The 27,468-nt window shown below is 56.6% G+C and overlaps 11 protein-coding genes across 11 annotated transcripts; 6 read left to right on the top strand and 5 right to left on the bottom strand.

Moving 5' to 3' along the window:
* Positions 1 to 297: 297 nt before the first annotated feature.
* WHR41_02600 (uncharacterized protein) lies at positions 298 to 3,120 on the bottom strand (the record flags this gene model as incomplete). Its single annotated transcript, XM_069371206.1, has 1 exon — positions 298 to 3,120. One exon carries the CDS (start codon positions 3,118 to 3,120, stop codon positions 298 to 300), a length of 2,823 nt encoding a protein of 940 aa, XP_069231978.1.
* Positions 3,121 to 3,306: 186 nt separating this feature from the next.
* WHR41_02601 (mitochondrial 37S ribosomal protein mS37) lies at positions 3,307 to 4,063 on the top strand. The gene is made up of 3 exons (XM_069371207.1): positions 3,307 to 3,567; positions 3,663 to 3,742; positions 3,804 to 4,063. The coding sequence occupies exons 1-3, from the start codon at positions 3,426 to 3,428 to the stop codon at positions 3,888 to 3,890; spliced, it is 309 nt and encodes a 102-aa protein (XP_069231979.1). The 5' UTR covers positions 3,307 to 3,425; the 3' UTR covers positions 3,891 to 4,063.
* Positions 4,064 to 10,079: 6,016 nt separating this feature from the next.
* WHR41_02602 (uncharacterized protein) lies at positions 10,080 to 10,731 on the top strand (the record flags this gene model as incomplete). Its single annotated transcript, XM_069371208.1, has 3 exons — positions 10,080 to 10,193; positions 10,258 to 10,612; positions 10,670 to 10,731. 3 exons carry the CDS (start codon positions 10,080 to 10,082, stop codon positions 10,729 to 10,731), a joined length of 531 nt encoding a protein of 176 aa, XP_069231976.1.
* Positions 10,732 to 11,439: 708 nt separating this feature from the next.
* Positions 11,440 to 13,110, bottom strand: WHR41_02603 (uncharacterized protein; the record flags this gene model as incomplete). Its single annotated transcript, XM_069371209.1, has 1 exon — positions 11,440 to 13,110. One exon carries the CDS (start codon positions 13,108 to 13,110, stop codon positions 11,440 to 11,442), a length of 1,671 nt encoding a protein of 556 aa, XP_069231977.1.
* Positions 13,111 to 13,467: 357 nt separating this feature from the next.
* Positions 13,468 to 14,531, bottom strand: WHR41_02604 (uncharacterized protein). Its single transcript, XM_069371210.1, has 2 exons — positions 14,346 to 14,531; positions 13,468 to 14,293 (listed from the first exon to the last, which is right to left on the bottom strand). The coding sequence occupies exons 1-2, from the start codon at positions 14,479 to 14,481 to the stop codon at positions 13,638 to 13,640; spliced, it is 792 nt and encodes a 263-aa protein (XP_069231982.1). The 5' UTR covers positions 14,482 to 14,531; the 3' UTR covers positions 13,468 to 13,637.
* A 477-nt stretch (positions 14,532 to 15,008) lies between these two features.
* Positions 15,009 to 16,417, top strand: WHR41_02605 (uncharacterized protein). The gene is made up of 2 exons (XM_069371211.1): positions 15,009 to 15,606; positions 15,695 to 16,417. The coding sequence occupies exons 1-2, from the start codon at positions 15,386 to 15,388 to the stop codon at positions 16,116 to 16,118; spliced, it is 645 nt and encodes a 214-aa protein (XP_069231983.1). The 5' UTR covers positions 15,009 to 15,385; the 3' UTR covers positions 16,119 to 16,417.
* WHR41_02606 (uncharacterized protein) lies at positions 16,332 to 18,017 on the bottom strand (the record flags this gene model as incomplete). Its single annotated transcript, XM_069371212.1, has 2 exons — positions 16,332 to 16,861; positions 16,921 to 18,017. The coding sequence occupies 2 exons, from the start codon at positions 18,015 to 18,017 to the stop codon at positions 16,462 to 16,464; spliced, it is 1,497 nt and encodes a 498-aa protein (XP_069231980.1). The 3' UTR covers positions 16,332 to 16,461.
* Positions 18,018 to 18,394: 377 nt separating this feature from the next.
* Positions 18,395 to 20,136, bottom strand: WHR41_02607 (uncharacterized protein). Its single transcript, XM_069371213.1, has 2 exons — positions 19,093 to 20,136; positions 18,395 to 19,031 (listed from the first exon to the last, which is right to left on the bottom strand). Exons 1-2 carry the CDS (start codon positions 19,855 to 19,857, stop codon positions 18,582 to 18,584), a joined length of 1,215 nt encoding a protein of 404 aa, XP_069231981.1. The 5' UTR covers positions 19,858 to 20,136; the 3' UTR covers positions 18,395 to 18,581.
* Positions 20,137 to 20,866: 730 nt separating this feature from the next.
* On the top strand, positions 20,867 to 22,630 carry WHR41_02608 (uncharacterized protein; the record flags this gene model as incomplete). Its single annotated transcript, XM_069371214.1, has 1 exon — positions 20,867 to 22,630. One exon carries the CDS (start codon positions 20,867 to 20,869, stop codon positions 22,628 to 22,630), a length of 1,764 nt encoding a protein of 587 aa, XP_069231974.1.
* A 396-nt stretch (positions 22,631 to 23,026) lies between these two features.
* WHR41_02609 (uncharacterized protein) lies at positions 23,027 to 24,469 on the top strand (the record flags this gene model as incomplete). Its single annotated transcript, XM_069371215.1, has 1 exon — positions 23,027 to 24,469. The coding sequence occupies one exon, from the start codon at positions 23,027 to 23,029 to the stop codon at positions 24,467 to 24,469; it is 1,443 nt and encodes a 480-aa protein (XP_069231975.1).
* A 2,194-nt stretch (positions 24,470 to 26,663) lies between these two features.
* On the top strand, positions 26,664 to 27,329 carry WHR41_02610 (uncharacterized protein; the record flags this gene model as incomplete). The annotated part of the gene is made up of 1 exon (XM_069371216.1): positions 26,664 to 27,329. The coding sequence occupies one exon, from the start codon at positions 26,664 to 26,666 to the stop codon at positions 27,327 to 27,329; it is 666 nt and encodes a 221-aa protein (XP_069231780.1).
* Between the last annotated feature and the right edge of the window lie 139 nt (positions 27,330 to 27,468).

Raw genomic sequence — 27,468 nt, forward strand, 5'->3', positions numbered from 1 at the left:
TACTGGAGGGTTTCACATTTAGGCTCAGCTGAATTGATTGCAAACGACGATCTGCTGCCTTTGAGCCGGAACGTTGATCGCCAGGAAAATATCTCCGGTGTCGGGGGACTACGAGGTAACAAGATGGGTACAGCGGCGCGTTCAGCTATCGACCAAACGGTCGCTTTCTCGTTACGATGGCAATTTCGTGCACTATCATTGCAATGATAAGCGGCTGAGTCCATCGGCGAGGGTTAGAAACGAAATGGTATTTGCATGAGCTACGAAACATTCGGCGAAAGCGTCTTCTTTATGCCATTACAACAACCTCCTCGACCGTTTCTTCGCCGGACTGCTGAGACCAGGAACTTTCTTATCTTCCCTCTGCTCTGCCTTCGCCCCGAAGATAGGAGCGGCGGGAGGATTGCTCAGGGCAAAGCTCTTCCCCGCTCTCTTCGCTGGGCTCATAAGCCCAGAAACACCCTCTGAGGAAGCTTCTGCTGTCTTCGCTGGTGCGCCGAGCTTGGTCTGGAAGTCGAGCTTGGGCGCAAAACTCTTAGTTGGCGGTCCGCCGCTCGCTGGCTTCTTCTTGGGTGGCGATGCGATGAGCGACTGGGCTTCTTGCGACGCGGCAGCAAGAGATGCTGGGGCTGGTAGTCTGCTGGCAGCAGCCTTCTTGCGCGGCATAGCTTTGGGCCTTGATGCGGCTTCGATGCTTTCAGCTGGCGCGGGCTGTGCTGCTGCTGGAAGTAGTGCAGAAGGGTCAGATCCTTTTGCTGGTGTAGCTATTCTCGATCGCCTTGGCTGCCTTTGCTTGGGTGCAGGCTGAGGCGCATCTTCGATTTCATCCGTCGTCACTGGGGCGGCGGCTGATTTTCCGGGCGTTGATGCTGTCCTCGATGCCTTCAGCTTCCTGACCTTTGGCTTGCTCGGTGTTTCGGCCGCAGGTGGAGGTGCAGGGATGCCCTCGTCGTTCTCTGGTTCAACAAGCAACGAAGCTGAGTTACCCTGCAATTTGGGCGCCGTATTCGAGTCACCAAGCTCGAAGAGTTGTACCTCTGGCTCTGAAGGAGCCTCCTGGTAGTAGGCTAGCGTCTCGTCCCACTTGACATTGCGTGAGCTGCCGCCAGGAGGCTTTTCTCCCTCTTCTGGAGACTCCTCAATCGGCGGCTTCTCCGAGATGAGTTTCGACAGACGAAGAGGGGGCATCAATGAGCCACCTTTATTCTTGCGAGTGTTAGAGCGGGTCAACGTGGCAAGCTCCTGCGCCTCACTACGCTTGAGGACCACAGGCTCGGTATTACCGCGAAGCGAGATCTTCGTGTGCGCAAGAGGCGCTGCTCGTTCAATACGCCTCATGTCGCGATGACTGCGCCTTGTCGTTCGGCCTTGGCAGTTCTCAGAGTCGCCAGCACTCTGCACGGGACTGGTTACCAAAGCCTCGTCATGTATGGATAGCTTTTCATCACCCAGCAAGCCCGTTGATTTTTTTGGAGATGGGCTATTAGGATCCAGAGCTCCCAATATTTCGGGCTTCGCGGGAGATGCCAATGCCTGACGGACTGTATCTGAATCTCTCCTATTGGACAAAGATTCACGCTTCGTAGCTGATAGACGTCTTGTCGATTTGTTTTCAGCAGCGCGATTGAGGAATGCTTGCAGAAGTGCAGTATCGTCCGAGACTCGCGGTTTCGCAGATCTTCGTGGAGACATCCGAGGCTCTTCTGGCGGCGCAGAAGCTGAACGTTCCATCATGGCAGCTGCGTTGTCGTTCTCCAGCACTTCAGAATCCATCCTATCTTCAGGCAACAGATCATCGCCTATGGAGGGCATCTTTTTCATTGGGCTGAAAGCGACAAGGTGAGGTGCCGTGTCCATGAATGTCTGGAAAGTCCGCTGTTTCAAAGGGCTCGTTGACTTCCGCCTGGGTGAGCGTCTTAGCGGCAGCTCCACTTCGTGAGACAATGTCGCTGGTGACAAAGGCGCGTCTTCTAGAAAAGTCGTGGCGTCCACCATGGTTTCAAAGCCGTTCATGGCCTCACCATCCAGGTCATTAAGCTGATGGGTTCCAGGTTCCTCAGCCACATCTTCCCAGGCATCGTCGTCAGTGTCGGACGGTGCCGCCTCCTCTTCATGCGCATTTGCCGCTGGACTTTCCTCAACTTGTTCCACTAGATCGATTGTATCGGCAGGAGAAGGACTGGCAGGCCTTTCCGCAGGGACTTCCACCGTTGGCTCCTGCGCTTCAGGCCCCTCAGCCTGTGACGTGGGCGCGAAAGTTTGAGGCAAGGTTCTCCTGCGTCCGGTCTCTGCCGGCATTGCTGATGGTCGTCGGCTGACGGGACGCTTACGTGGCACGGGCGAGACAAAACCTGCAGGTATCGATGCTGGTGGAGCCATAGACAGGCCGAAGGTATGTGGTTTACTCGTCGGTGCATCGGTCCCGGTGGCATCTGGTGCCTGGTCGGAAGTCTCGTGGTGGCGCGATTTTGTTGGCATTTGCCCACTCATATCAGAAGCTTGCTCCGACGAGACTTCAATCGCTTGGGTTGTACGCTCGCCAAGGTCTTCATCTGCGGCTTCGACGTCCAGCCATCCCTCGTTGGCTTGAGCTTCATCAGTGTCCACGTCTAGCTGCGTGCCATCCTCATTCAGATACTCGATCACGGTCCCCTCAATATCCTCTTCAGAAGCTTCAGAAGCCGATTCGTCCTCTTCATCGGGCAAAGCGACAAGATCGTTCGCAGCTGAGCTACGGGTCGCGATGCGCTTTTGTGGAGATTCCATCTTGTCCCACTGCGATCCAACGCTATGATTTGCACCTAAGCATACACGCTTGACGATCTTGACTGGGCTCGTTCCGCCATATCCACCACGCAAACGCTTGGTATTGCGCTCCTCCGAGGGCACCTTCGCATTGCTTGGGGCTGCACGAACGGCAGGCAGTGCGCGTTTCCAGACCTTGCCGACGCGCAACCGTTGTTTTGCGAAGGGTGACGCGGGTTTCCTCTCCCAAGCGCGCACAGGTTTTGTTCGCGTGAGGTATCCGGGCTGCAGCTGGGTGATGTCTGTCGCGTTCCAGTCCGGATTGAAACTGTCGGTGATTGTGGATTGCGCCATCTTGTTGTCTTCGTCATGCATCCTCGCGCCAGGCTGCTTGGGTGGCGAAACTGGGATAAGTATATTGCGCAGCCTGGTCGCGTCCGGGCGGAGGGCGGTGTCGAGCGAAAGCCAGCCGGTGTTTTGGCGACGAGATAAACAACGAAGCCCGCCTCGGCCTGTCGTGACTTCATGCGCTAGGCGCGGCCCGCTCCGGATAGCGCCACCTGAACTTCACCGCGGCGATTGCATATGCGGGTAGGAGATGTTGGCTAAGAGGTGCCCAAGACCCCGGTATCTACAGGAGGAGATTCCATACCACCACATCACTCGTTCTATCCGACAACATGGTCGCCGGCAAAGACAGCACCCGGCAACTTGCCAAGGCTGCCTCTGCGCCCAAACTCCCACCTCTCCCAAAGCTTCGCATTCGAAGGCCCGATCAGACGAGCGCAAACCCTTGTCTGAACGTGATGAGCTCTGTACTAAGTACGTGGAATGGAAAGCACTTCAGCGCAAAGTTCTGCTGTTCAAGTGACAAGTTCTGGTCGGATGAAGAATATACATGATACTGACTGCTATAGGTTGCTGGGCTTCTTCCGGTAACACAGGCGAAGGCTGCGCTCAATTGGAGCAACAACTACGCGCGTGCATGGACGAGAGGGTACGTTTACCATCGACAATTCTGCGCAATACTTCTAGACAGGACGCTGACATTCTATTAGAAAGGCGCAAACACCCAGAAGAACAAGATCAACTCGCACCTCTCCCGACTCTATCCCCAAATCATTGGCCCGCACAAGAGAAAGTAGACGGACATTGTATTATTTTTGCATGCGCATAGCGAGATTGGACGGCGTTTGGGTGCATAAAACGGATTACCCGAGGGATTCCCTGGATCTGCGCAGCGCAGAGGGACGTGTATATCACAACTGTATGATACGGCCGGTCTCTCGAGCCCGGCTTGTGAGGTTCAAAACTTGAATCAGGGGAAACATTTTCCTCTCTCTGTGCGCGTGTCTGGAATAATTACGATCCCTCAGGTTGCTCTCCTCCTTGATCCGATTTCTAGCTTTCACTGCTTGATGCTCAGCCGATCCGGCTAGCCCTCACGGCCGCTGCCCTCCACTACCCGGATCACACGCTGTACGAGCGTTTTGACAGACGCCTTCAGATGAATAGGTCTATGGAGTGACAACCTTTTTCTGTTGATCTGCAATCTCTTAGTGATCAATGGCGCGCTTCCGAGTCGTATCGTTCCATCCGCAGGGCCCACTACTTCAGCGCGCGGACGGACATGCCTTGCCAAGGCAGCTGGCGAGTCGGGATCAAGGTTTGTCGACAGGTCGGCCATGCTGCTCACTACGATGCTGTATCTTTGTGAGACAAATCTCAGTGCTCCGTTTGCCACTGCTCGGTCTCTCTGGCTTTTATCTTCTGTTCTATCCTTCGCATCAGGAATCGCCGGGAAAGTTATTGATGCTTCGATGCTCGCTATCTTTGTCGCAGGTACCATGTGGCTGGCGGCGCTAAAGTATCGTGTCGCTTCCGTCCGCCCACTGGTGGGACTCACAGAATGTGTCAAAGGGGCCCCTGCGGCTCCCTCGTCATCTGGTTCAACGGTGATTAAAGGGTCATTGCCATTACGCAGGACCTGGTCTTTCTGACTCGCGGCGTCTAAGCCCTCATGGCGATCATTGAGTTCCATGGGCCCTGTCATTTCGACTGTGCCGTCCCCGCCAACGAGGTTCGGAAGGCCACCTGAACACCACACGCCTAGTTCTTGCAAGTCTCTCAGGCATGGCACATAGGGACGTTGTCCCTGCTGCTGGATGAAACTTGCTGAGTCACGCCTGTCTTTCTCGGCAGATTCGACGACAGCATTGAGAATCTCTGGACGATGCACCTTAGGTACTGGTCCACGGACATCTTCGCTGCGATCGCTCAGACGAGCGAGAGCCGGGAATAAGCTCAACCTCGCGTGCGAAGGGTGTCTCAAGTCAATGCCACGTGGACACGGCGGCTCTGGGAAGGCTTCGATGAGGTCTGCAGTCCTCACAGTGCTTCCTGGATAACTATGTCTCCTTCGGCCCGTTATGCCGAACGCCGGAGAGTGCAACAGAGATCGCGGCACGGATGAGTATCGACGCCGGGTCTGGACTTCGACCATATCCGCTGTCGCTGGCAAAGGCAGCTCGCTCAAGGCAGCGAGCGCTCTGGCAGCTGGGCTGATGACGACACTCGATCGCGACCCGGACGATTCGTTCGGGCAATGCTGGCAGCTTATCAGAGGAACCGTATCTTCTTGTTGACCAGTCTGAGCGCAGGTTTCTCCTGGGGCGACGTAGCCTGGGGGATGACGAGGCGCAGGCTGAAGATCTCGCACGTGAGGCGAGCCTTTCTAAGGGCGTCTCTTGCCTCCTGCAAAGCAGCCCTGCATCTCAGGACCGGGAGGCTGGTTGAACGGATGGGACTCCCAAGGCGAGAAGCGAAATTTCGAGTGGCCGCTCATCGGCGGTCTCCATTGCGGACTGTTTACGCGATCAATATTTGGAAGCCGGAAGCCCAACGCAAGCCAAAGACGCGCCCTCTTGCCATTTCGAGTCCGGTTCTGTTGTCCCAATATCTTCGCGAGGGCTCTGGCGAGTCTCGCGCGGTGATTCTGCGCTGCATTGCCTCTGGCTTCGTGTCGGAGTAGACGTCGGGATGAGGTACCGGGCCAGCTAGGAACGCCATCTGGTGTGCTGGCTCGCTTCGGAGGTAAGAAAGGAGGCTTGACAGGCGCCGGAGCTATATCGGAGGGTATCGAGGAACGATGGTGTGTAGTTGTGCTGGAATCCTGATGATGGTGCAGATCGAATAAAGCCTTCTCGTCAAGGGAGAAGCAGAGTCGTCGGTTGATGCCCCCAGATTTCCTCCTGGTTTGCTGTGCGCTTGCAGTCTTGACCGGTGGCGTGTGTTTCGTCCACGGCGGATCTTCTTCTTTCAGCTGCGAATCTGCAGTGGCTTGGGAGCAGAAATTGTTCAAAAGATTGGGGCTTGCGGTCAAGGTTCGCTCTGTCATTGGAGGGAGATCGTTGCTTATCGATGCAGAACTGCCGGTCGCTTCAGACGGTTTGTAGGCTTTGCCGATGTATTGCTGAACATTTACGGGATGAATCAAGACCGAGAATCGATGATCGTTTGACATCATGCAGTATTTCCGTAATACGTCTGCTTCGCTAAGCATCCCTGTTGGCGTGCGATCTTGTGAATGGGCAGAAGTCTGAGGCAGACGAGGTGTGAGCCATTGTTGACAATGATTGCTCTGGCCGTGCTTGCTTACAATAATGAAGCAGCATCGTGCTTCATGTGCAGGTGCTTTCACGCAATGTGGGCAAGCTCACCTCTGTCCATAAGATAGCGGGATTCTACTTGCTCATTTTTGTGGCCAGTACTCATCAAACTCGATTTAGATAGGGTGTCTCAATTGCTGTAAACACATTCGAACCGGGCACTTGAAATACCGCTCCATGAGAATCATCCCGCAAAACCGGCCACATGTATCTTCAGCGACCACTGCTTCTAGGGCGCTTTGTGGCGTATATGTGCAGAAGAGCAAGACAGTGTCTAGCTAGGTAAGATGAACATCCGATGATGTATGATAAGATCACGGCTTGGTTGAGGTACCGTGATTATCGAACATGGCTCCATCAAAGCTCGCCAACGCTTTAGGCGCATTTCTGAGTCCTTCTGAGTGAGCCGGTATGCACAGCTTTCAGCCTCTCAATTGTATCGGCTATCTCCAGGTGGGTATCGCCTCATTTTTATGTTCGGTGGATTGTCCGAGTCCACCAGTCAAGCCAAAGTAACCTCGACCTTGGGTAACCCACTTCGGAGTCCAAACCAAGATGGTGTCAAGGAGGCGTCCGCACATGCCCGTGCGAGCCACCGTGTAATTTCATTTTTCCACGCGCCATCTTGCGAAGCCCGCCAAACTATCAAAGTGCTGGGTCAGGCTCCAGAGCCTCATGTAGGATGGCGGCGCACGAGCAGGCAACCGGGTTGTCCCCCGATCCATGCACCATACATGCGACGATCTACGGACCACCCCAGCCAATCTCACGGACGGGATTTGGCAGGCCTCCCCGATGTTCCCTGTGTGGAGGACTGGCGTTTCCCTACAATATTTTAGGGTTTGTGGTTGTAGCTCGGTTCAACGGGGCGCCTCTGCTCGCGAGGCTCGATCATGTCGCAAGCTGCAGCATCGACGGCAGGCTCGCCTCTTTGCATCCATTAGCAACCCTGGTTTGGATGAATCCACAAGAGGGTATTAGCAAAACTTACTTGGTGATGCATATGCAGCTGCAATAGCTAGCCTCTCATTCGATCGAAGCGAGACACCAATAGATCCTGCCGTCGTGCCAAGATGCGTAGGAGGCGGGACTGGACACACGCACCCTGTGCGGCAATTCATCTACATGCCCATTAGCGCCACGTCAACAGGTCCGCCACGAGCGCCAGTCAACAATCCGGCACTGCGAATCATGGTTATCAAGAGACTGCTGTCGAGAGATCGGTTGGCGCCGCGGAAGCACGCAAGCGCCGCGATCTCGGGACAAGAGTGGCCATGCCCTTCAAAACGATTCGTGGAGTTCCGACGCGCGTTACTCACTCGTAGTGCTCTCGACTTCTCGTTCATTCCTTCGGTCATTCATCCGTCCGGGGCCGAGTCATGGCGGTTCAGAAGTGACGAAAGGGCAAGCGGGTAGGCGGGGCGTCCTCGCGAGACGATCAGCTTCGTGGCAGGAGACTATTGACCCTGGAGCCGAGTTTGTGTGTGTGTGATGGCGGCCGCGACAGCGTGAACCCTTGAAGGTTATTTGGTAACAAATATCGGCTCGTGCGGCTGCTTAGCAGGCCAGCTCCCGTGATGTGAGGACATCAAACTCTCCAGCCGGGGCAGATCTAGATCTTCCCTGATGCGCAGGCTCTGCATCCTTGGGCTACAGATATTCGCATCGCACACGGAACTTGGTTGGATTTTTGTCTTGGGGAGTACAGGATCCAACCGCTTCGTTGGTTGCAACCGTTGACCTTGTGGGCCGAGATCACTTCGGTCGTTGAATAACAAGTCATCCAGTATCGTTCGGAATCTGTCACGCATTGGCTTTTCCAAACTCCAATGAAGTCTTCCTCTTAGCCGGCTTGAGGGGATTGCGTGAGAGAAGTGCCGAAGTTTGAGAAAGCGGCTCGCGGTAAGGCAGCTCCCGCAAAGGAGCGGTGGATACTGAATCCGCCAATACGAGAGCTGTGAAGCCTGCCCGTGAGTCAGTCCATCTACGGCCTTGCAGCGGAACATACCAGCACGCATAAACGTGCGGCCTACGCTGTCCAGACGGCACGGTATCTCAGCTCGACTTCAGGTCTGGTAATACACAAAAGAGATGTTGCTGATCTAGCCGAGCAACGCAAGCAAAGCAGGCGAAACGTAAGCCGCGCATTTTCCTCTGCTTAGGCGGATGCTTGTAGAGAAATGCTGACACGTCTGAGAAGAAACCCGGTTGGAGTGCCCGAACGTCGGTCGCATGCGGCTTCGTCGCGCTTCGCAGGCTCAGGCCGGCAAATCAAGTCCCTCTGCCGCCGAATCCTGCACTGCACTGTCTACACGGCAATGAATGACCCGTCTCTCACTCAGCTAGTCTCAACGCTTGCAGGGTGCGTAGCGCCATCGTCTATGTGCATTCTCTAGCATCCACGGGGGCTGGCAAGAAGTTCTAGGCGAAGCAGGGCAAGAGAATCCACCCACAGCCGGCCACGCCGGCTTTCTCCACGGCAACTCTCCGGTCATCGTCGTTCGCGTGGGAGGTGGAAAGGACCGGTGTACGATGTAGAAGTTTGTACTGCTAGGATGCACTCAAAGACCGACGGGGGACGAAAAGTGTCCCAGACCCATGAATGAGCTACGCAAAAGCCTTGAGAAAGAGGGCTTTTATGAAACCCGGTGCTTCGACTCGAAACGTTGGTTGGTATCATTCGAATCTTAGACAGACGTGTTGCTGCATAATCTCAGGGCGTGTCACCTCCAGGTTCACAGCTGAGGTAAGAAAATCAGTTTGTATTTTCCTGTATCGGGCAGCCGCTTAACTTTGCCCTCCAAAATTGATCATGTTGAATCGACAATCATTTGCAGCGATAAATGCCCGCGCGCTCTATGGAAATAGATGCACCGTCTCACCATCGAAGCCATTCGTCCGTCAATTGGAACGGCGCGACCGCGTATCGGCAGAGATCAAGTGCCCTCCATCTTTTCGTTTGGAGCCGAGAGTCAATCTCTAATTGCACACGCTAGGCCCGCACGACTAGCCGAAGCTAAAAGCGTCTGCTTCTGCTGCTGCTCCCGCTGCTGCTGATGCTTCTACCCGCCTATGCCGCCCTGACAGGACACCTATCGCGTGCAATTCCGAGCCCTTGGCGAGGCTGTAGCCAAATCGTAGGTCGCGGTGTCCTCTTGTGGGGTTTGGGCAGCAGCCAGGGACGCCGGGACTTCCAATTTGAAATCCCCAGAAGTTTAGGATTCCACTCTGGTTGTTGAGGAGAGTGTCATTTATACAAATGGTAATTGGCTGAGGCGGAGGGCCTCACATTGTCGGAAGTCGGTCCGCTGAACAAGGTGTTTAGCGTGGCGACCGTTCCGGAGCAGTGGCACTGAGGCAAAGCGATACATGGCGCATCGCATCGTACAGTAGGCTGTCGTCTGGGCCCTGGTTGGCCTCGATTTCCACCGGCCTTAGCGGATGCGTCACAGCCGGGTTCACAATTCCCGTAGATCGTCTCGTTTGCTCACTTGCATGGGTGGTGATGTTGTGCATGGCAGCCTTCGACTGCAAGTAGGGCACATGATAGCTTCCCGCGTTTCGTGATGTTACACGCTTGCCTCCACTGTACTGCTTGCCCGGAACTCAGATTGCCCAGGTATTTCTCAATATCGATTTGTATACTTACTGTACAAAAGCGTACCCATGGCACCCCAAGTTCGGGCTCTGGCCCAGAGCGAGTCGAAGGCTAAATTCATGGAGCGGCTCGGACTCGATGAGCGGAATCTGGATGACAAGCATTTGTATCACATGATGAAAGTAGGTCGTGAGCTTTCCGAATGTAGAGTCGAGAGTGTCTGGCTTGCTGATGCTCGATTCCAAGGAGGAGGCCAGCGCTGGCAGAAATCGCATGCTGGCCATGCCAGGTTTTCTTCGAGAGGAAAGCAAAGAGAACGCACAGCCTCCGTTCAGTAATGCTCAAATCAACGAGACAGCGACGCACCGTGAGATCATGAACATATATCGCCATGCTAGACCGGAGACGAGGGCCTATTATGACTTGGGCCACGATACCGACGGGCTGGAAGAAGAGAATTGGGTCATTCGGTGGCTGCTCTGGCATGTCTTCAGGTACCGTGATAATCGCAACAAGAGCCGCAGACAAGGCGTTTCTGGACGGCGATCTCCCAACAGCAGCGATCGTTCCGGCAGCGAGGTTCCTGGACCAATAATCAATGGTAAGCTAGCATCTACCACCAGAATCGGATTGTGCAAGTTGCTGAGCACGCGCCTAGAAGATTTCAACAGCGCCCCTGCCGCCAAAAGTGGTTTCTACGATCCGGTCAGGGACCAATAGGGCGGACTGATCTCTTGCTTAGCATTTGATATCCTATTACGAATTAAAGTGGCATCCAAGCGGTCAAACAAGCATCATATGCAGCTTATCCTCAATGTGGCTTAAGCAAGGGGTGTGCTCAGGATGTCACGCATCTCGCACGCGTCTGGCTCCCGCGGCCACTCAATTTTGCAGAGTTGAACCGGGCCCCGCTTAGGCTGCCCTAGGTACACTACCTTGATAGATTCAAGAGAGCGGTGCACATATTATCAGAGGCTCGACAGATGTGGCACGTGATCATAGTCGAAGAGCACAGACTAGGCGCAGATAGCGCGTTCGCGACCTTGCAGTCAAAATAAGCTTAAATCGTAAACTCTACTTCAATCCGCTGTGGCACCGTGTCCCATTTCATGTCGGCATTCGCGTAAAAGTGCCGAACGTTCATGACGTCTCGGGTACGTTTGCTCGTCGAATGAAGCGTCTCGCGATAGCTCGGAGCTTCCTCCGCTTGTGGAAGGGATTCACCGCTGGAGTGGCGCGGCGATTGCGACGGACCCGAGCACAATCTTTTCAAGCGCGGAGAGAGAGGCGCCAGAAGCAACTGAAAAGAGCCAATATGACGTGGCAATGTAGTCAGCTTTGTCAGCATGTTGACGAATGGATCTTGCACCGCCACACCAGAACGCTTGCATTGTTCGCATATATCCCGAGCTACTACTGCAGGCAACATTACGCCTTTTCCTTGGAGAAAAGATCGCTCCAGAATTCTTTGAACCCATATTGTGGCTTGCGCTCGTCATAGACGTTTACGCTTGTGCCGGTAGAGAACTTATCCAGCACTCCGCCAGGCTTGTGACCAATACTCTGCACGTTGCTCACCTTGGGTGCCAGAGCACGTTCTTTGATCGCGTCGGCAACTTGCGGTGCAATGTCCGCAAAACAGGTGTGGAGCTCGCGCTCTAGACTGTAATACGGTTTCTGCGCCACTTTCGGCGCCATCAGATTGTACGACCTTGTTATCGTGTTCAGATTGATGATGGCAGTGTTGTGATAGGAGCGCTCAGTCTCCTCCCAGTCAGGATCTCGGAAAGGCGGTACCGTGGGCCGTGGAGGTTCCCGTCCCACATCGGCCGCCGCGGCGGTAGCTCCGGTTCCTGGCGCTTCAGTGGTGACAGTAACTTGTTGATCTGGAGATTTGGGCCCATCATCGGTGAGCATCTGCTCAAGAATTTGGATCTCGTTCTCCTGGGCATCTGCATTTCCGGGCGGACTTGGCTTCAGCTCCCCAGCCAGCGTTATTTGTGAAAGGTGTCCATCATCGTCTACAGCATTGATCTTCTCGACTTTTGTCTTCTGCGGATTGTGCACGCTTTCGGCAAATGCGTATGCTTTCGCAAGCTTCATCTGTCCCTCCAAATCGCCGCCTCGGCTTGCGATGGTTCTAGCAACGTGCCTCCTCCAGCTAGCTCGAAGCTGCCCTCGAAATCTCGTCGATGCCGCAAGGAGCTCTTGCTGCTTCTCGATCCACGGCGGAACGATTTCCTGACGTTGGATCATTTTGTTCATGAAATACTCCGTAGTATCCAAGAACGGGTTCCCAGCGTTGTGATCCCGCTCTATCTTGCCACCCCGCGGTAGGTTGCGAAACTGCCCACGAGCGATCGCATCTTCAATGCGTTCGTTCGCGAGCGACGTCAAGCCTTGAATTGACGCAGGCGCGATTCGCGCTCCGGGCGAGAAACGATCCTTTAGCTCCTGGCGATACTTTGCCCGTTCGTCTTCCGTCATCTTCTCGTCCTTGATTTCGGCATAGAAGGATGTCTTGTCCCGCGCATTCGCTAGTCGAACGCCTGTTCCCGGAGCATTACTGGGCCGGCCAGTGTCCACTTTGGCGGGGCCACGCACGCCTGCGCCTCTCCTCGCGCCCTTCACGCGCAACGGCTTGTGTGCATCATGCAGCATCCGGGAGGACGCATCGATCAGGCTCTCGCTACCGGTCCAAGGCTCGGCCGAGGCCAGATCTCTCGCTTGCCTGCCAGCGCTTGCCGGCATGTTCGCCTGTGCGAATGCGGACGCGTTGTCGCTCTTGAACCCCGCGCTGGCGAGCTTCTCCTGCAGCCTGGCTTTTAATTCCTCGCTGAAGCCAGCTTCCTCGACGGCTTTCCTGGCGCCTCGGCCGCCTTGTTCCAAACTGTCCGCGCTCATCTCCGCCAGCCTCCGGGACATGGCGCCCTCCTCTTTCTCCTCGCGCGCTCCATCTTGGCGTTGAGCATCTTTCGTTCCGCTGGGCGCATCGTTCGACTGAAAGCGCGCTGGATTTACCCTGCCGACGCCAGCATTCTGCCGGGCTCGCAGACAGCGAGTGCAGATAGATAATGGAGACCTCGCTACGCCTTGCATCCAGTAAAATCGACGCGCTCAAAAGACAGATAGCAAACGCTAGAAGGGTTGTGTTTCGCTCGTTTCGTTCCGTCTCGCCGCCACTACATCATAGATTCATCGAAGCGCCGCCAAGAAGATCTTCATCTTATCTTATCAGCAGTGCCGATCATCCGCGTTCGATGGGCACCAGCGGAGCAAAGTGTCGTCGGGCTCACAGGTCAGTAGGATCGTTGAGAAGCCTTGGAAACCTCAAAAGATCCGCTGAGATGGTATGCCATGTACGAGGTGAAGTGGAAGCGCACCCCTGATCCTTGCACGCCTTGCATATGAGCTGAGATTGTGGTACCCAACCGTTGGAATTAACGCGGGCACAACTAGGGCAAACAACACTGTCATATCGGTTCGTACAAGACCTTCCTATAGACCTAGTCTGTACAATGCTGGCTCAATGCCAGCGAAACCAGCTCGCAGCATCCCGTTGTAAGTCAATGGCTCACTTTTCGGGGGGCGCCGGTGGCAGGGAGTACATCAAAGAAATGCAGGCTTCATTCCCAGGGCGCTTTTATGATATTACTTCCAGCCAATGCGCCCTCGTCCAGAAGATCCTGCACTTTCTTCCTCGACCTCTCTCTCTTTTCGTCGTTCTTCGCTTTGCGCTCCTCGTACTTGACGTACTTAGCTTTTCTCTCTGACTTCCTCTGTCTCTCCTTCTGCTCCTCGACTTCGATCTCGTTATCGATCGCTCTCATTTCCGCATCGGTCAACAGCCATGGCCGCGAGAGAACCTCTCTTCTGTGCTTGGCAGTTGCTGCCCAAAAAGCGACTTCTTCGTTGGTATCTCTCACAGCGAAGACCCGCTTGAGATCGATCTGACGTTGCCTGAACTTCGTGATCGTCCCTTTGATCTTCAGAATCGCGCCTATGGGTATCGGTCTCCCGTCGATGGACAGAGATGCCAGACCCCACGTGGCATTTACATTTAAGTTGTCGACCACTGTGTTGGAAGGATAGACTTCGCCATCCACGTCGGGACCATACCGACGGGCGATCTTCACTTCGATGGTCTGGCCACTGCCGTCGTCGAGTGAGAGGAGGGCGAATTTATTCGCGCCAGCTCCTGGAGCAAGATCGACTTGTTGCACGATGCCGCAGAGATACACGTATCGGATTGGATGGTTGTTGTAGAAGTATATATTTTGACCTGGACCCTTCAGCGTCTTATCATCTTGCCGTGACGAGTGGCAAAACGCTACCTTCGAATCCAGGCTCCTCCGTCAAGGCGAAGACATCGCTGGCGGTAAGCTTGTTCCACGTGTCCCAGGTGCGAGACGCGCCAAAATACGTCTTCTTGTGGATGGGCGCGGTGCGCTTCCCTGCAGCGCTCGTCATGACATCGTCGGAGTGGTGCGTGTGGCGGGCGCGCGCGACCGCGGTGTGCTGGAACTGCTTGATACGAGGCGGGCGCGCGATCACGTTTCGCGCTAATGCGGATGCCAACGGCTTGGAATCCGTCCCGCGCTTCCCGCGGCGGGTCTCGGGTTGCCTGGCGGTGCCGATCGCTCGTCCGTCGCTGTTGTGTTGTTGATCGGCTCCACGGCATCTTACACACCTTCACCACACCTCTTTGCGCCGCCTACCACACGTCTTTTAACATGTAGAGTGTCTGCATCGGAGGGTTCAAAAGCCCGGTAAGCAACTACTGTACGCTGTGCCACCAAGGCTGTCATGCCCCAGCGTCCGGCAACGCCACCATGCACAGTCCGCCAGCGCCAGCCTCCCGCCCCTCCGGATAAGGTGCATGAGGCCGGGGTGCGGCGCATGACATGAGCGTCCTAGGGTCGAGGTCGCCGAGTCGCCATGCATGCGCTCGAAGTATCGCCCTCCCGTTGCCGTGTGAGGCAGCCTTGGAACCTTCAGCTCAGCCATCTCTATTTCCTAGCCTCTCTGCGCCTGCCCAAGGCTAGACTGGGAAGTCTAATCGCACTAATGTACAGGACATCTCCATTTACCCACTCTGCCACGCTCTTGTCCCACCGCCATCCTCCCATACACTCGCTGTGCCTGCTTGCTTGCTATCGCTTCTGTCCCACCACAATCGTTTGACACGCGGACGTTTCCCATCTCACCTCGCCTCGCCTGTACCCCGCCTACCGGAATATGCTTGAGCGCCTGCAGTGACAGTACAGACCCGTGGTACACTCGCCCTCCATCCATCACTCGCCTATATCCAGTCGCGCGGGCGTCCTCCACCCAGAGCTAAGCTCTTTCACCTTCATCTGCACTTCACACAACCATGCCTTCATACAACAACCCAGCGCTCTCAACACGCGCGCTCATCGCCACCCTCCTCTTCCTCGTCCCCGCTCTCGCGCAGACAACCTACGTCGAAGGAACGTTCCAAGCCGCCATCTGGGCCAGCAGTGGCCAACAAAACCCCGACCTCACCTCGCCCGCGCAAGCGCAGTGTCCCGCCAACTACCCTCAGAGCTGCAGCTCGATCGGCGAAGCAGGCTAGTACGTCCACCTCCACCACGCGATCAAGCGATCAAACCAAACCCCACCTCCATCCCAAGCAACCAAAATACTAACCCAACCCTCCCAGCTGCTGCCCCGCCGGCTCAACCTGCCAATACGCCTCGAACCAACAAGTCGGCTGCTGCTCCTCCTCAACCGGCAAATGCAGCGGCTCGCTGTCCGGCGGCAACGCTTACCAGCCCACATCGCAATACCACCCACCCGCGACGACGACCTGGCAGCCGCAGCCCACGACACAGAACTGGAACGGCGGCGGAGGCGGCGCGGTCGTCGGCGCGGGCAACTACAACCCCACGACGACGGTCATCCAGCAGGGCGGGTATTGCACGACGATTATTGCGAAGGGCGACAATTTGCCAACGACGGCGCAGGCGCGGTGCGGGACGGCGCTGGTTATTGAGGCGGGGGCCGCGAGGGCAGTTGGGAGGGGAGTGTTGGGGTTGGTGGCGGCGCAGGTTTTGGGCGCGTGGGTTGTGGCGAGGAGGTGGTGATTCTGAGCGGAGGTTTTGGTTGGGCGTTACGGGTTGCGATTTGCAGATCGCTGGGGGTGTGTATACTGGTGGATTGCTATGCTGCTTTTTAGGGTTTTGGGTTCGGACGACTTTTACGATAGATGCTCTGTGGGCGACCTCGCTGGTCATGGCTTGGTACTCAGGACAAGGGACACGGGAGGCAAGCTCTGAGGGCCGCCTTCGCAAATGTGATCGGATGGGAATGGGCCGCTGACTATTTCGTACAAGTATGTAATCGAACAAAACGCGCGCTTACAAGCGCCTTTCCAACCATGCAACGCTATGCAAGAAAATACAAAGAGAACAACCGCTCCAAAGAACCCTAATCGTCATCCTCATCGTCGTCATCATCATCCTTCTCCTTCTTCTTCCCATTATTCCCCTTCTTCCTCTCCTTCCGCAACGCCTCCCGAACTCTACTGTCCGACTGGTCCATCGACTCATTCCAGTCAACATCATACTCCTCCGCAACCAGCTTAATCTCCCTGCGGAGTCTGTTGCCCTCCTCCACCAGGCCCTCCCACAGCTCGAGGTCCAGACCCTTCTGCTGGTAGAGCTGCGACTGGCGGCGCGAGACGGTGAAGTTCATCGCGCTGCGGTAGGAGACCTCGCGGTTGTGGTACAAGAACCAGGTGTAACCGCCGATAAGAGTGGAGAGACCGACGAGGTAGGTGACGGGCTCCATGACGTCCCAGCCCAGTTCGGTGCGGAAGGTCAGGTACCTGAAAGGAGAAAGTTAGCATTTGTGCTTCGAGTAAAGGACCGAGACGCTTGGACACACCAAACTCCAATCCACCATCCGATCAAGCCAGCAAAGCCACCCTGGGCAACTCTCTGCGCGCCCCTGTGAGCCAAATCATCGCACTCCTTCTTCACGTCCGCCAGCTGCGCAATCCTCTTGCCAGTCTTCCGCAGCCGCATACGCAAGTAATAAGTCCGGTCCTTGAAGCTCGGCACGCCGACATAGATCGGCGCCGCGTTCTCAATGTCCACCGCGAACTCCTTCCCGCGCGCCGCGTCGCGGATGAAATCGCCGATCTCCGTCGACGGCGACCAGCGCACGAACTGCGGGTGGATGGGGTCCTCGGCGGCGGCGCCCTTGTCGCCCGGCGCCGGCAGCGCGCTGTCCATCTTCTCGCTCTGGTTCGACGGGCCTGGGCCGGCCTCGCCGCTGTCGTCGCGCGCCGCCTTGCCCGCGGCCTCGCCGGCCTCAGCGCTCTCGACCGCCTCGTCGACGCGCTCCTGCTTCTCCTCGTTCTCGCGGCGGCGCGTCGGCAGGTCTTCTTCGCCGCTGTCCTCGGCGCGGAAGTTGACGCGCGGCGGCTGGCCGGAGGGCAGCGAGGGCAGCTCGCTCTGGATCAGGCGCTCGAGGTAGCTGAGGGGCTGCTGCGGGTGGACGAGCAGCGCGAGGGGCTCGATGTCCTTGCGGTCTTTGTTGGCGTCGCGGGTCGTGAGCGGCAGGATGAACTTGAGCATGCGGCTGGGGGTCGTGAGGAGCTTGCCCTTGGTCATGGCGCCGGCGCTGCGGGCGCGCGAAACGGGCGGCACGTCGGAGCCTTCGCGCGTCCAGGGCGAGGTGAGTTGTTTGGCTTTCAGCTCTTCTTCGCGCTCCACTTCCTTGAAGTGCTGCTTTTCGGACTCGGTGACATGTTGGGAGACTGTGCTGCCGGGTTGGGAGTAAGAGGCAGCGGGGTTCTGTTTGCCGTCATTGGGGGCGCGAGGGCGAGGGTATTGGGTTGGTAAGGAGACGGTGAAGGTGCGGCGGTTGCAGGATGGGACGAGAAAGGTGGAGTTAGAGCTGGTGATGGAGCTCAGGATTGGCTTTCGGCGAGCTCGGGGAGCGGCCTGCGCAATGGTGCGCGAGAGGAGGGGCTCCATGACGGCGGAAGAGGTGTTTCTGAGGTTGACTATCAAATAGACATTACACTCTAAAGATATAGTTTGGGGAGGCAAGGGGATGCGCCAGGGACACGCGAGCTTCTTCCCTTTCCAAGGTCAAGACACGGCTGTCAATCGCAAGTCCGACGTCATACGCACGGCTTCTGGCCTCCTAGCGTTTGCACGGAGCGTCTGGGCACGCGAGCCACGAAGCAGCCAAGTCGTCACCGAATGTTGCCCTGATTTCTGTCTGGCCTGGCTTGGGCGCTTGGCCTGGCGTGAATAGGGCGATTGCACTGCCAGACGATCAGGTTTCAAGCACGTTTTGGGGCCCTCACTAGGGATGTCCAAAAAAGTCCAAAGATTCGTGATCAAGAGTTTCACCAAATTTGCAAAAAGAGATGTGCACCCAGACGAGAGCTTTCTTGTTGACCGACGCAGGGATCGAACCTGCAATCTCTTGATTCGTAGTCAAGCGCCTTGCCATTGGGCCAGCCGGCCTGTTTCATATTTTCGACTCCATTCATGCATTTCATGTACTCTTGGCATACCATTTCCCTATGCTCACGCTACTGACCCCATCACGCTCTCCATCCAAGGATACACGCTCCCGTTCGCAGGCGGATAACCCATATGCAGCAGCCCCGTAAAGAACCTGCCCTCCTTCGGCGTGCCATACTCCATCATAAGCATCGAATCCTCAATCGGCATGAGCCCGTCGTGCGTTCCGTTGACCAGAAGCAGCCTGCAGCTCGGCTTGTCCACGATGCCCAGCTCGACGAGCGAGAAGTCCTTCTGCGCCTTGTCGAGGAACTCGTCTTCCGTCGCGTAGCCGAACTTCTCGCGCAGCGCCGGGAGCGCCGTCCATGGGTACTCGTGGTCTTTGGCTTTCTCGAGCCACTCGCGCGAGAAGAAGTGGTGCGTGCCGGCGCCTTGGCCGACGGAGCCGAGGAGGCGGGTCGAGTGCGTGTGGGCGGCGCGGATGGCGTTGTGGCCGCCGGCGGAGAGGCCCCACTGGGATGAATGTCAGTTCGAGAGTCGTGCATTGTTCCAAAGAGGGATTACATTGACTCACAGCAAGCACCTTCCGCATGTCGAAGTGACCCTGCTTCTCCATCCAGTCGAGGATGCTCGTCCACAGCCTGTCAGGAGAAGATGCATCACGGCGGTCGGCGGGGCAATCTGCCGTGCCAGGAATGTCGACAATGACTGAAGCCCAGCCGCGCTTGAGGAACTCGTCGCTGCGAACGGTGTTGTCAGGCCTGTGGCCATCCAGACCACACATGAGAAGCACCGCGGGCGCCGGCTTTTCCTTGCTGCTGCCTTTTGGCACCCTCACGTAAAGCGGGATCTCCTTGCCCTCGTCGTTCGGCTGGCCAGCGGTGTGTGGGATGGTAACGTCCTCGATGGGTGTGTCAAACAGAGCGGCTGCCTTCATGTAGGCTCGCTTTTGCGCCGCGTATGCCTCCCGCTTCAGGTCGGAGTTGATGTAAGGAAACCTAGCGATGCGGTAAACTGCGCAAGCACGTAGGTACAGCTCGATCGCCTTCTGCTTGTCCGTCGAGGCCGCCTCGTCCGCCTTCTTTGCGAGATCCTCGCAGGTCGGGAGGAACTCAGCGGTGTACTCCACGCTGTAGCCATCGTGGATGCCCTTCTTGATCAAAGTCTCGAAGATGGGCGCGAAGTCTTCGTACTTGCCATCGTGGAAGGGGTAGAGGGAACGCTCGCAAGGGAACTTCCACTTCTTGTTCCAGAGGTTGTCGATGCTGCCGAGATGGGGGTAGACTTGGTCGAACTTGTCGCCCAGGATCCAGCGGCTGCCAGTGCGTGGATCGGTCATTTTGGGAATGGCACAGATGATGGGAGAGAATAGGAAGGATAAGGGCTCAATAGGGTCTATGAAGAAGAGGGGCAACGCAACGTATATGAGAGCATGTATAGTTCGATAGTTCGGATGTTTCGCAATTCGGACTTCTCGCTCTTACCATTGACCGGCATTGCAGCTCCAGCCGCGACGGAGTTGTGCACTGCAAGAGTCCGATCCAACCGTTTCGTGCTGACATGTGTGACGAAAATTGTCGGACTCGTGCGGTTGTCCAGCCTCTCGCAAGCCGTCTTGCAACAGGCCCATCGCTGTGTCTTTCATAGCTTGAGCGGGCAACAAACAAACAGCACCCCAGATGGCCAGGCGGTGACGAGGCTGGTTGGTAGGTAGAGGCGAGGCGAGTGGAGCAGACCCTCCCATTCCTCCCGGCCCCAAGCCAATTCTCCGAACATGCGCGCGTGGTCGTGTGGGGCAGCCGCTCGCCGTGGCCGGAGTCCCTCCTCGCAGGGCGCTGACCCGAAGCGCCAACCACGCGGTGACGAGTTGATGGCGGCGTGAGGCCTGAGGTACTCGTGTACCTGTTCGCCGCCTTCATAGGCATCCCGTACCGACGACTTGCCTGAGGGGTGTTTTTTATCACGTGAATTGCCGCTGTGGTTTCGCGGTGGGAGATCCTGCGGCCGGCCTTCACATGTCTCGCCAGGTGATGCCTGCCAAGCGCCGCCCAAGCTCTCACCCAAGCCCCGCCTTCTCGCGACGGGATGATGTTCGCGGTGGTCGCCGATTTACACTTGACCTGCCGTGCTCGCCTTGTGCAACCTATGCTACGGATAGACACATCTCTTGTCGCCATTCCACCCCCTTCCTGTCGCATCGGAATTCTTGAGTTACCGTGATCCCATAGACTACAACGGCGGGAGCTTTGCGTAGACCGCTCTCGGCACAACGACCATAGCCTGGGCAATCGCAATTTGCTCCGTCATACACCTGCTCCCACGGACAGCACAGTAGCATTTGCCCAAGCATGGCAGATCCCGATCCTACACAGGCAAAAGTCCTCATAGACGAGAAAGAGCAGAAGGACGAGCAAGCGGCGTCATCCAGCGTGGAACCAGCCCCGGCGGGCCCAGACGCCTCCGGGCCAACACCCACGAGCGCAGTCTCCACCACGTCCTCAAACCTCTCACCGCCCGTATCACCACCTGAGTCGCCCCCAGACGCGCGGAAGCACTCGACTGTCGACGACTACTATTCTGCGCGGCCGAAGCATGACAAGCTAGGAAATCCGATCCCAGAGAGGCGAAGGCCTCATGGAGCAATGGCGTCAGTGTACGGAGCATCGAAAGTCAGGCTGCCCGGAGATCTGGGCCCCAATGACCCCAGGAGACCGCGATCACCTGCGCCAGGCAACCTGCCCGGCGATCTAGGACCGAATGACCCTCGAAGACCATCAAGCCGCACAGTCAGCCCGGCTCCTTCTGGGCATAGTAGACAAGGGAGCGATGGACTTGGATCGCCAGCTGGCGCGCGCATTCTGAAGGACCCGAAGCCGCCGCCAGAGAGTGAGCCAGCAGACAGCGATAGAGAGGCAGATGCGGACAATGACACGGATAATGACGAGGCCGGACGTGGCCGGCAGAAGAAGAGACCGGAGCCTGGACGCACGACATCGGGGAAATCTGTCAATGTTAGGGGCGACAGTGCCGACTCGGAAGTTGTGTTCCCGCAATTCCAGGGAGAGCGAAAGCCTGATCCTACGAAAGGCGAGAGCGCGATATCTTTCAAGCTGACAACGCCCGTGGAGAAGGACAAGGCGAAGAAGAGAGTACACCCCATGAGCGCCTTCGATTCTGCGCCATCGGGACTCTCCTCTCCAGTGGGGTCCGACGACGAGTCTCACTCCGAGTTGCTTGCCGCGCAAAAGCTCAGCCTCACCATGTCGGCGGTCCACAGCACGCCCTCCGCGCATCGCGTCATCCGGCAGATCATTCGAGGAGACTACGCACATTTCCAGCGCGAGGCGGAGGAAGGCCGTAAGCGACAACGCATGTACCTCGTCGCTACTGATATTTCTCCTGAAGCCGAGTACGCTCTCGAATGGACCATCGGAACTGTGCTTCGTGACGGCGACACTCTTTTCGCGGTCTACGCTGCCGATGAGGAGACTGCTGCCGTTGGAGGCGGTGAAGGTGGCGTTGAGATTGGCAAGGGTGCCGAAAGTGTGAAAGACACCGCGGCGATCGTGCGCGGCCTGTCCGCAACAAATGCCTCAGTGCCGCCGTCTCCCGGCCCGTCGCCTCTGGCCCAGAGTGCAGTTCCAGGCGACGGTCGCAGCAGAAGTCAAGGTGTTTACAGCTCAGCCGAGTCCGAAAGACGGAAAGCAGTCGAGGACATCACTCAACGTTGCGTGCGCCTTCTCCGCAAGACGCGCCTGCAGGTTCGGGTCGTCGTCGAAGTCTTCCACTGCAAATCGCCAAGGCACATGATTACTGAACTCATCGACTTCCTCTCACCGACTCTCGTCATCATCGGATCGCGTGGCCGTAGTGCCGTCAAGGGCGTCTTGCTGGGCAGTTTCTCGAATTATCTAGTCACGAAGAGTTCGGTGCCGGTCATGGTAGCTAGGAAGAAGCTCAGGAAGCATAGCAAGATGGTCAGAAATCGCGACGGCACGGCAGTGCCTTACAGCGGTATCACAGGCAGGGCAGGTCGCTTGAGCAATGTGATCGAAGCACCCAAGGGCAAGGGCTTGAGAGTCCAAGGATGGGACAAGGTAGGTATCGACTAGAAGTCTACCCAAGAGAAACAAAGACAGTCATCTCCTCGATCAATTGCAGGCATCGGTCTCAACCCTTTACCTCTCACCTCACGTTCCACATACAGCACTCGCTCACCGCACGTGAAAGGTGGGGCAAGTGCGCAATCCCTGCAGAGTAAGCTCTCCAGACCCCAATGCATTGTCAGAAACCTACCATCTGCTCCGTCAGCAGCCACCATGATGCGAAAGCACCACCACCCGGCAATTCTCAGATCAATCAGATATCAACCCCCCTCTTCCCCCCTCCCCGTCCTGTAACCCACACTTCGCCCAATGCACCACCCCAAACCACCAAGAATTAAAACAGCAATCCACCGCCTCACCACCGCAACCCGCCACTTCACCACCACGAACCCAACGACCAGAATGGCCACCCCCAAAAAGTCCTTCTCCGCCCTCATCATCGGTTCCGGCCAATCCGGCACGCCGCTCGCCACGGCCCTCGCCGCAACCGGCCGCACGACAGCTCTCGTCGAGCGCGCGCACCTCGGCGGCTCCTGCGTCAACGTCGGCTGCACGCCGACCAAGACCATGATCGCCAGCGGCCGCGTCGCGCACCTCGCGCGCCGCGCAGGCGAGTACGGTGTTTTCCAGCGAGTCGTGGGCGAGGGGATCGCGCCGGCTGTGGAGATGGAGCGGGTCAGGGAGAGAAAGAGGGAGGTTGTGGCGCAGTGGAGGGCGGGGAGCGAGAGGAGGGTTAGCGGGGTCGAGGGGCTGGAGGTGCTGAGGGGCGAGGCGAGGTTTGTGGGCGAGAGGAAGGTGAGGGTTTCGCTTGAGGAGGGGGGTGGGGAGGTGGAGGTGATGGCGGAGGAGGTTTTTGTTGATGTTGGGGAGAGGCCGGCGGGGGCGGAGGTGGAGGGGTTGGAGGGGTTGGGGGAGGGGAGGGTGTTGGATTCGACGAGTGTTATGGAGTTGGGGGAGGTGCCGGGAAGGTTGGTTGTGTTGGGCGGTGGGTATATTGGGATGGAGTTTGGGCAGTTGTTTAGGAGGTTGGGGAGCGAGGTTGTGATTGTGCAGAGGGCGCAGCAGTTGTTGCCGAGAGAGGATGCAGAGATTGCGGAGGCGGTTCGGAAGATCTGCGAGGAGGATGGTATCGAGGTCGTTCTTGGATCGACTGCTACGAAAGTGTCTCCTCAGCGCGGTGGGCTCCTACTTCAATACCGCACCTCAACTGGCGCCTTGCACGAAACTTCTGGCACCCACCTCCTTCTGGCTACTGGACGAAAGCCGAACACCGATTCTCTCGATCTTTCTGTCGCCGGAATCAAAGCCACTCCACGCGGCCACATCATCGTCTCCGACAATCTAGAGACTTCCATTCCCAACGTGTACGCCTTGGGAGATTGCCATGGCGGCCCGGCCTTCACTCACGTCTCGTACGACGATTTCCGCATCATCCGCCACAATCTCATCGACAAGACTTCCCCGCCCACGTCCATCATGCAACGTGACGGACTGGTCCCGTACGTCGTGTATACGGATCCTCAGCTCGGTCACGTCGGACTGCACGAGGCGGAAGCTCGTGCGAAGTTTCCAAGCAAGCAAATCAAGACTGCTACGATGCCGATGTCTGCGGTTGCCAGAGCGGTCGAGACGGCGGAGACGCGCGGACTTATGAAGGCTGTTGTCGATGGTGAGAGCGGGCACATTCTGGGTTTCACGTGTCTTGGGATTGAGGGTGGGGAGATCATGAGTCTGGTACAGGTGGCAATGATAGGCAAGCTGCCGTGGTGGAAGCTGAGGGATGCAGTGTTTGCCCATCCGACTCTGGCGGAGAGTTTGAATAACCTTTGGGGGTATCTGAGGTAACATTGAAGGAACGGATGTGATGAGACGAAATGAAAATGGGAGTTGCATTGCAAACTTTGGAATGAGGCACTGTCCATGTTCCCACTAATGTCATCAGTATGCCTTTCCTAATAATGTCTAGTGATCACATGGAAAGAAGGTTGACGCCTGTACCTGCTTCAATGCCATGACAATTTTTGTAGACACGCTGCTACCTTCTATCATTCGTGATGCCGAGAAGCCAATGCCACTGAGAATAACTGTTTGTCGCCTCGCTACTTCCTAATCGTAACTCCGAGCAGACGATGGCCTCGCTGGGTACTATAGTCGACTTTTCCTTAAGGACATGAGAATCTACCAATGAGAAGCATTCTTGGTAAGTCATTTGCAGTTGGAGATCCCAGCAAACGTTATTGAACATGCTACTGTCCTCACCAATGGTCAGAGACATGAGGAAGTTCTAACTGAGTGCAGCGCCCTGGGTCTGCGCGCCTTTGTCCTCACATCCAAACTCAATTGCTTCATTTCTCATCACTCACAATTGGCGATGGCCGCAGCACGATGTATAGGAGCAGAGCAACCTCCTCATCAGAACAATCATTGCTTCTGAACCATCCGAGTGGACCGATCGCATACTTCTATCACCGTACCGAACGCTCCAAGAAAGGGCAGACAGGAGCAGCAGCAGCGGAAGCAGCAGAAGAACCACCACCATCACCACCATCGCCACCACCACCGTCATGGCCACTTCTTCACAGAAATTCAAGATTCCCGGGTGCTTCGACTTCTACGCTGAACTGGAGAGAGTCGACAGCGGCATGGACAAGCTGTCACTGAACAAGAAGGACGTCTTGCCAGAAGCCAGCGCCGCCGAACACCACGAGATCAGCCAAGAGCAACGCGTCCTGGTCAAGCAATACGAATGCGACCGAGACACCTTCCACGCCAGCCAACTCGGCCAAGTCATCCACAACGCCAATGGCAACAGTATCGCCCTGGCACGCGTGTGCCTGCAGCCGCGCATGGTCGAGGAGCAATCCGGCCCTATCGCTTGCCCTCCGATGCGCCCCAAGGTCGGCAACTACCCTGACCCGACCAGGGACCAGGCGGTGCAGTCTCCGAGGATGCAGCGGTTGCTCTCCGGCCTGGGGCGCCTCGAGACCAACTTGGGGGTGATGGAAGCACCGAAGCCGGAGTGGTGGATGGAAGAAGACGAGCTCGCCCTCTTGTCTCCACACACGTCCAAAAGGACCCGCTTCATCCAGTCGGCTATGTTGGAGGCTGAGCGGCTGGACATGGAGCCTTGGGATTACATGCGCCAGCTCGAGGAGGTGAAGGATCTAAGCTTCGGTTCCTGAAAACCTGATAGCTCGGAGAATGGCGTTCGGGTTATAGATTTGCACCACGGAGGTCTGTCTGGCAGGGGATATTGCGCGCTCCCGATGAATTGATGCTAGGCTGCTTCTAGACCGTTGCTGTTCGTGGCGTTCTTCGCACTGTCGCTTTTGTATGTGCCTTTTTTTTTAACATACGGAGGATACAAGCGTAACGCGATAAATTTTGATTGAGGGCAGCATGAACCCATGATTGGACTCTCGGGTGCTCTCCATGTGCGGTTCTTCGTCGCCAAACAATGATCTTGGACGTTGAGAAGCGAACAGGAGCCATGCGTTGCAATAGATCAATCCGTAGCTCAACAAGGCAGTCGCTGCATCTGTGAAGAAATCGATCATTCCTTCTTCAATGTGCAAAATGAATCGTAGAAGGCGTTTTCTCCAAGTTCCAGCAAGGTGATCATGGTCGGCTTCATCAAGAATTGATGGGTCCGATGCAAATGGGCGGCGGCAGTAGAACAAATCCGTCGCATAATGCTACTGTTGTGCACACGCTAGGTTTCAACGCATCGCTGATGCCAGCAAGTTGTCAGTGTGCTGTCGCGAGTATCGAGGTGCAAGGCGTCGTGGTCAGCATTCGGCTGTCGATGCTTTTAGCTTTTTGTCTCGAAACTCAACTACATCGCGATGAAGACACAATGCGAGAAGGCCAAAGCATTTGAATTTTTACAGGTCGCTGCAAGCCAATATATTCAACTCGCGCTCTTGCTGCTGTTTCTCTTTCATCAACATAACCAGTCTGATCCACACCGAGATCTACACAAGCGCAACTCGACTCACAGAAACGCCTCTAGTGCTCAAACGACCGACAAATCTTCAACATGGCCCCTCAGAAGACCACACGCTCTTCTTCCCCCTCAGTACCTTCGCTCGGCGCAGCGCTCTTCTTCGCCACGCGCTCGAAATTAGCGCGATGGTCCTCTGCCGCCAATGACACCAATCCACCAGAGCCCGCTGAGAGCGCCGTCGACGACAGCGACACCGCTTCGATCTCCAAGGAGAGTGACTCCTCATCCGTAATCACCTGCATCATAACACCGAGCCCTGGGGCAACTGCTAGCAGCTCCTCCTCTATCTCAGCTGAAGACAACAAGCCCAAAGCCATCCTTCCAGGCGGCTTCATATGCCTCACTGCCGAGCCGCAACCAAGCAGCAGCGCATCAGCAGCTAGCACAGCAGAAGCAGAGAAAGAACGCTCCGAGATCAAATCCGAGCTCGCCGACAACAAGCAGCGCATCAACGAGCTGACGAAGAGCTACGAAAAGCACCTCTCCCTAGACGCTGCCCACAAGCGCTCCGAGACCCGCGAGAAGCGCCAGCGCTCTCAGAAGCGTGTGGATAAGGAGCGTGCTTCGGCGGCTGTCCTCGCTGGCGTCGTGCCTTTTGCTCAGGAAGGCAGTAGCTGTTCCCCGGCGAAGGTGCGCGGGATGGCTAGGTCGCGTCCGAAGGTCCAGATGACGCCGGATAGCAACTACCCGAACTTTTAGGGCATGACTGTGACTGCGGGTTGCAACGCAAGGCGTACGTGCGCGGCAGATTGATGCCGCAGGATCAGAAAACGAGAAAAAGTGCCGAAGATATGCGTGTCTTCCTCGAGATTCATCTGCTTTCAGTTTCGTCTGCTTT

Source organism: Cladosporium halotolerans (genome assembly GCF_011745625.1).
Source record: "Cladosporium halotolerans strain TM138-S3 chromosome Unknown Sca6, whole genome shotgun sequence".
NCBI lineage: Eukaryota > Fungi > Ascomycota > Dothideomycetes > Cladosporiales > Cladosporiaceae > Cladosporium > Cladosporium halotolerans.

Bases quoted from the DNA above. Each gene is read 5' to 3' on its own strand.
- WHR41_02601 (XM_069371207.1), top strand. From the start codon at position 3,426: ATGGTCGCCGGCAAAGACAGCACCCGGCAACTTGCCAAGGCTGCCTCT. The intron at 3,568-3,662 runs GTACGTGGAATG...TGACTGCTATAG, and splicing joins CGTGATGAGCTCTGTACTAA to GTTGCTGGGCTTCTTCCGGT. The intron at 3,743-3,803 runs GTACGTTTACCA...ACATTCTATTAG, and splicing joins GCGCGTGCATGGACGAGAGG to AAAGGCGCAAACACCCAGAA.
- WHR41_02605 (XM_069371211.1), top strand. From the start codon at position 15,386: ATGCCTTCATACAACAACCCAGCGCTCTCAACACGCGCGCTCATCGCC. The intron at 15,607-15,694 runs GTACGTCCACCT...CAACCCTCCCAG, and splicing joins TCGATCGGCGAAGCAGGCTA to CTGCTGCCCCGCCGGCTCAA.
- WHR41_02607 (XM_069371213.1), bottom strand. From the start codon at position 19,857: ATGACCGATCCACGCACTGGCAGCCGCTGGATCCTGGGCGACAAGTTC. The intron at 19,032-19,092 runs GTGAGTCAATGT...CATTCATCCCAG, and splicing joins ACATGCGGAAGGTGCTTGCT to TGGGGCCTCTCCGCCGGCGG.
- WHR41_02604 (XM_069371210.1), bottom strand. From the start codon at position 14,481: ATGACGAGCGCTGCAGGGAAGCGCACCGCGCCCATCCACAAGAAGACG. The intron at 14,294-14,345 runs GTAGCGTTTTGC...TGAAGGGTCCAG, and splicing joins GGAGGAGCCTGGATTCGAAG to GTCAAAATATATACTTCTAC.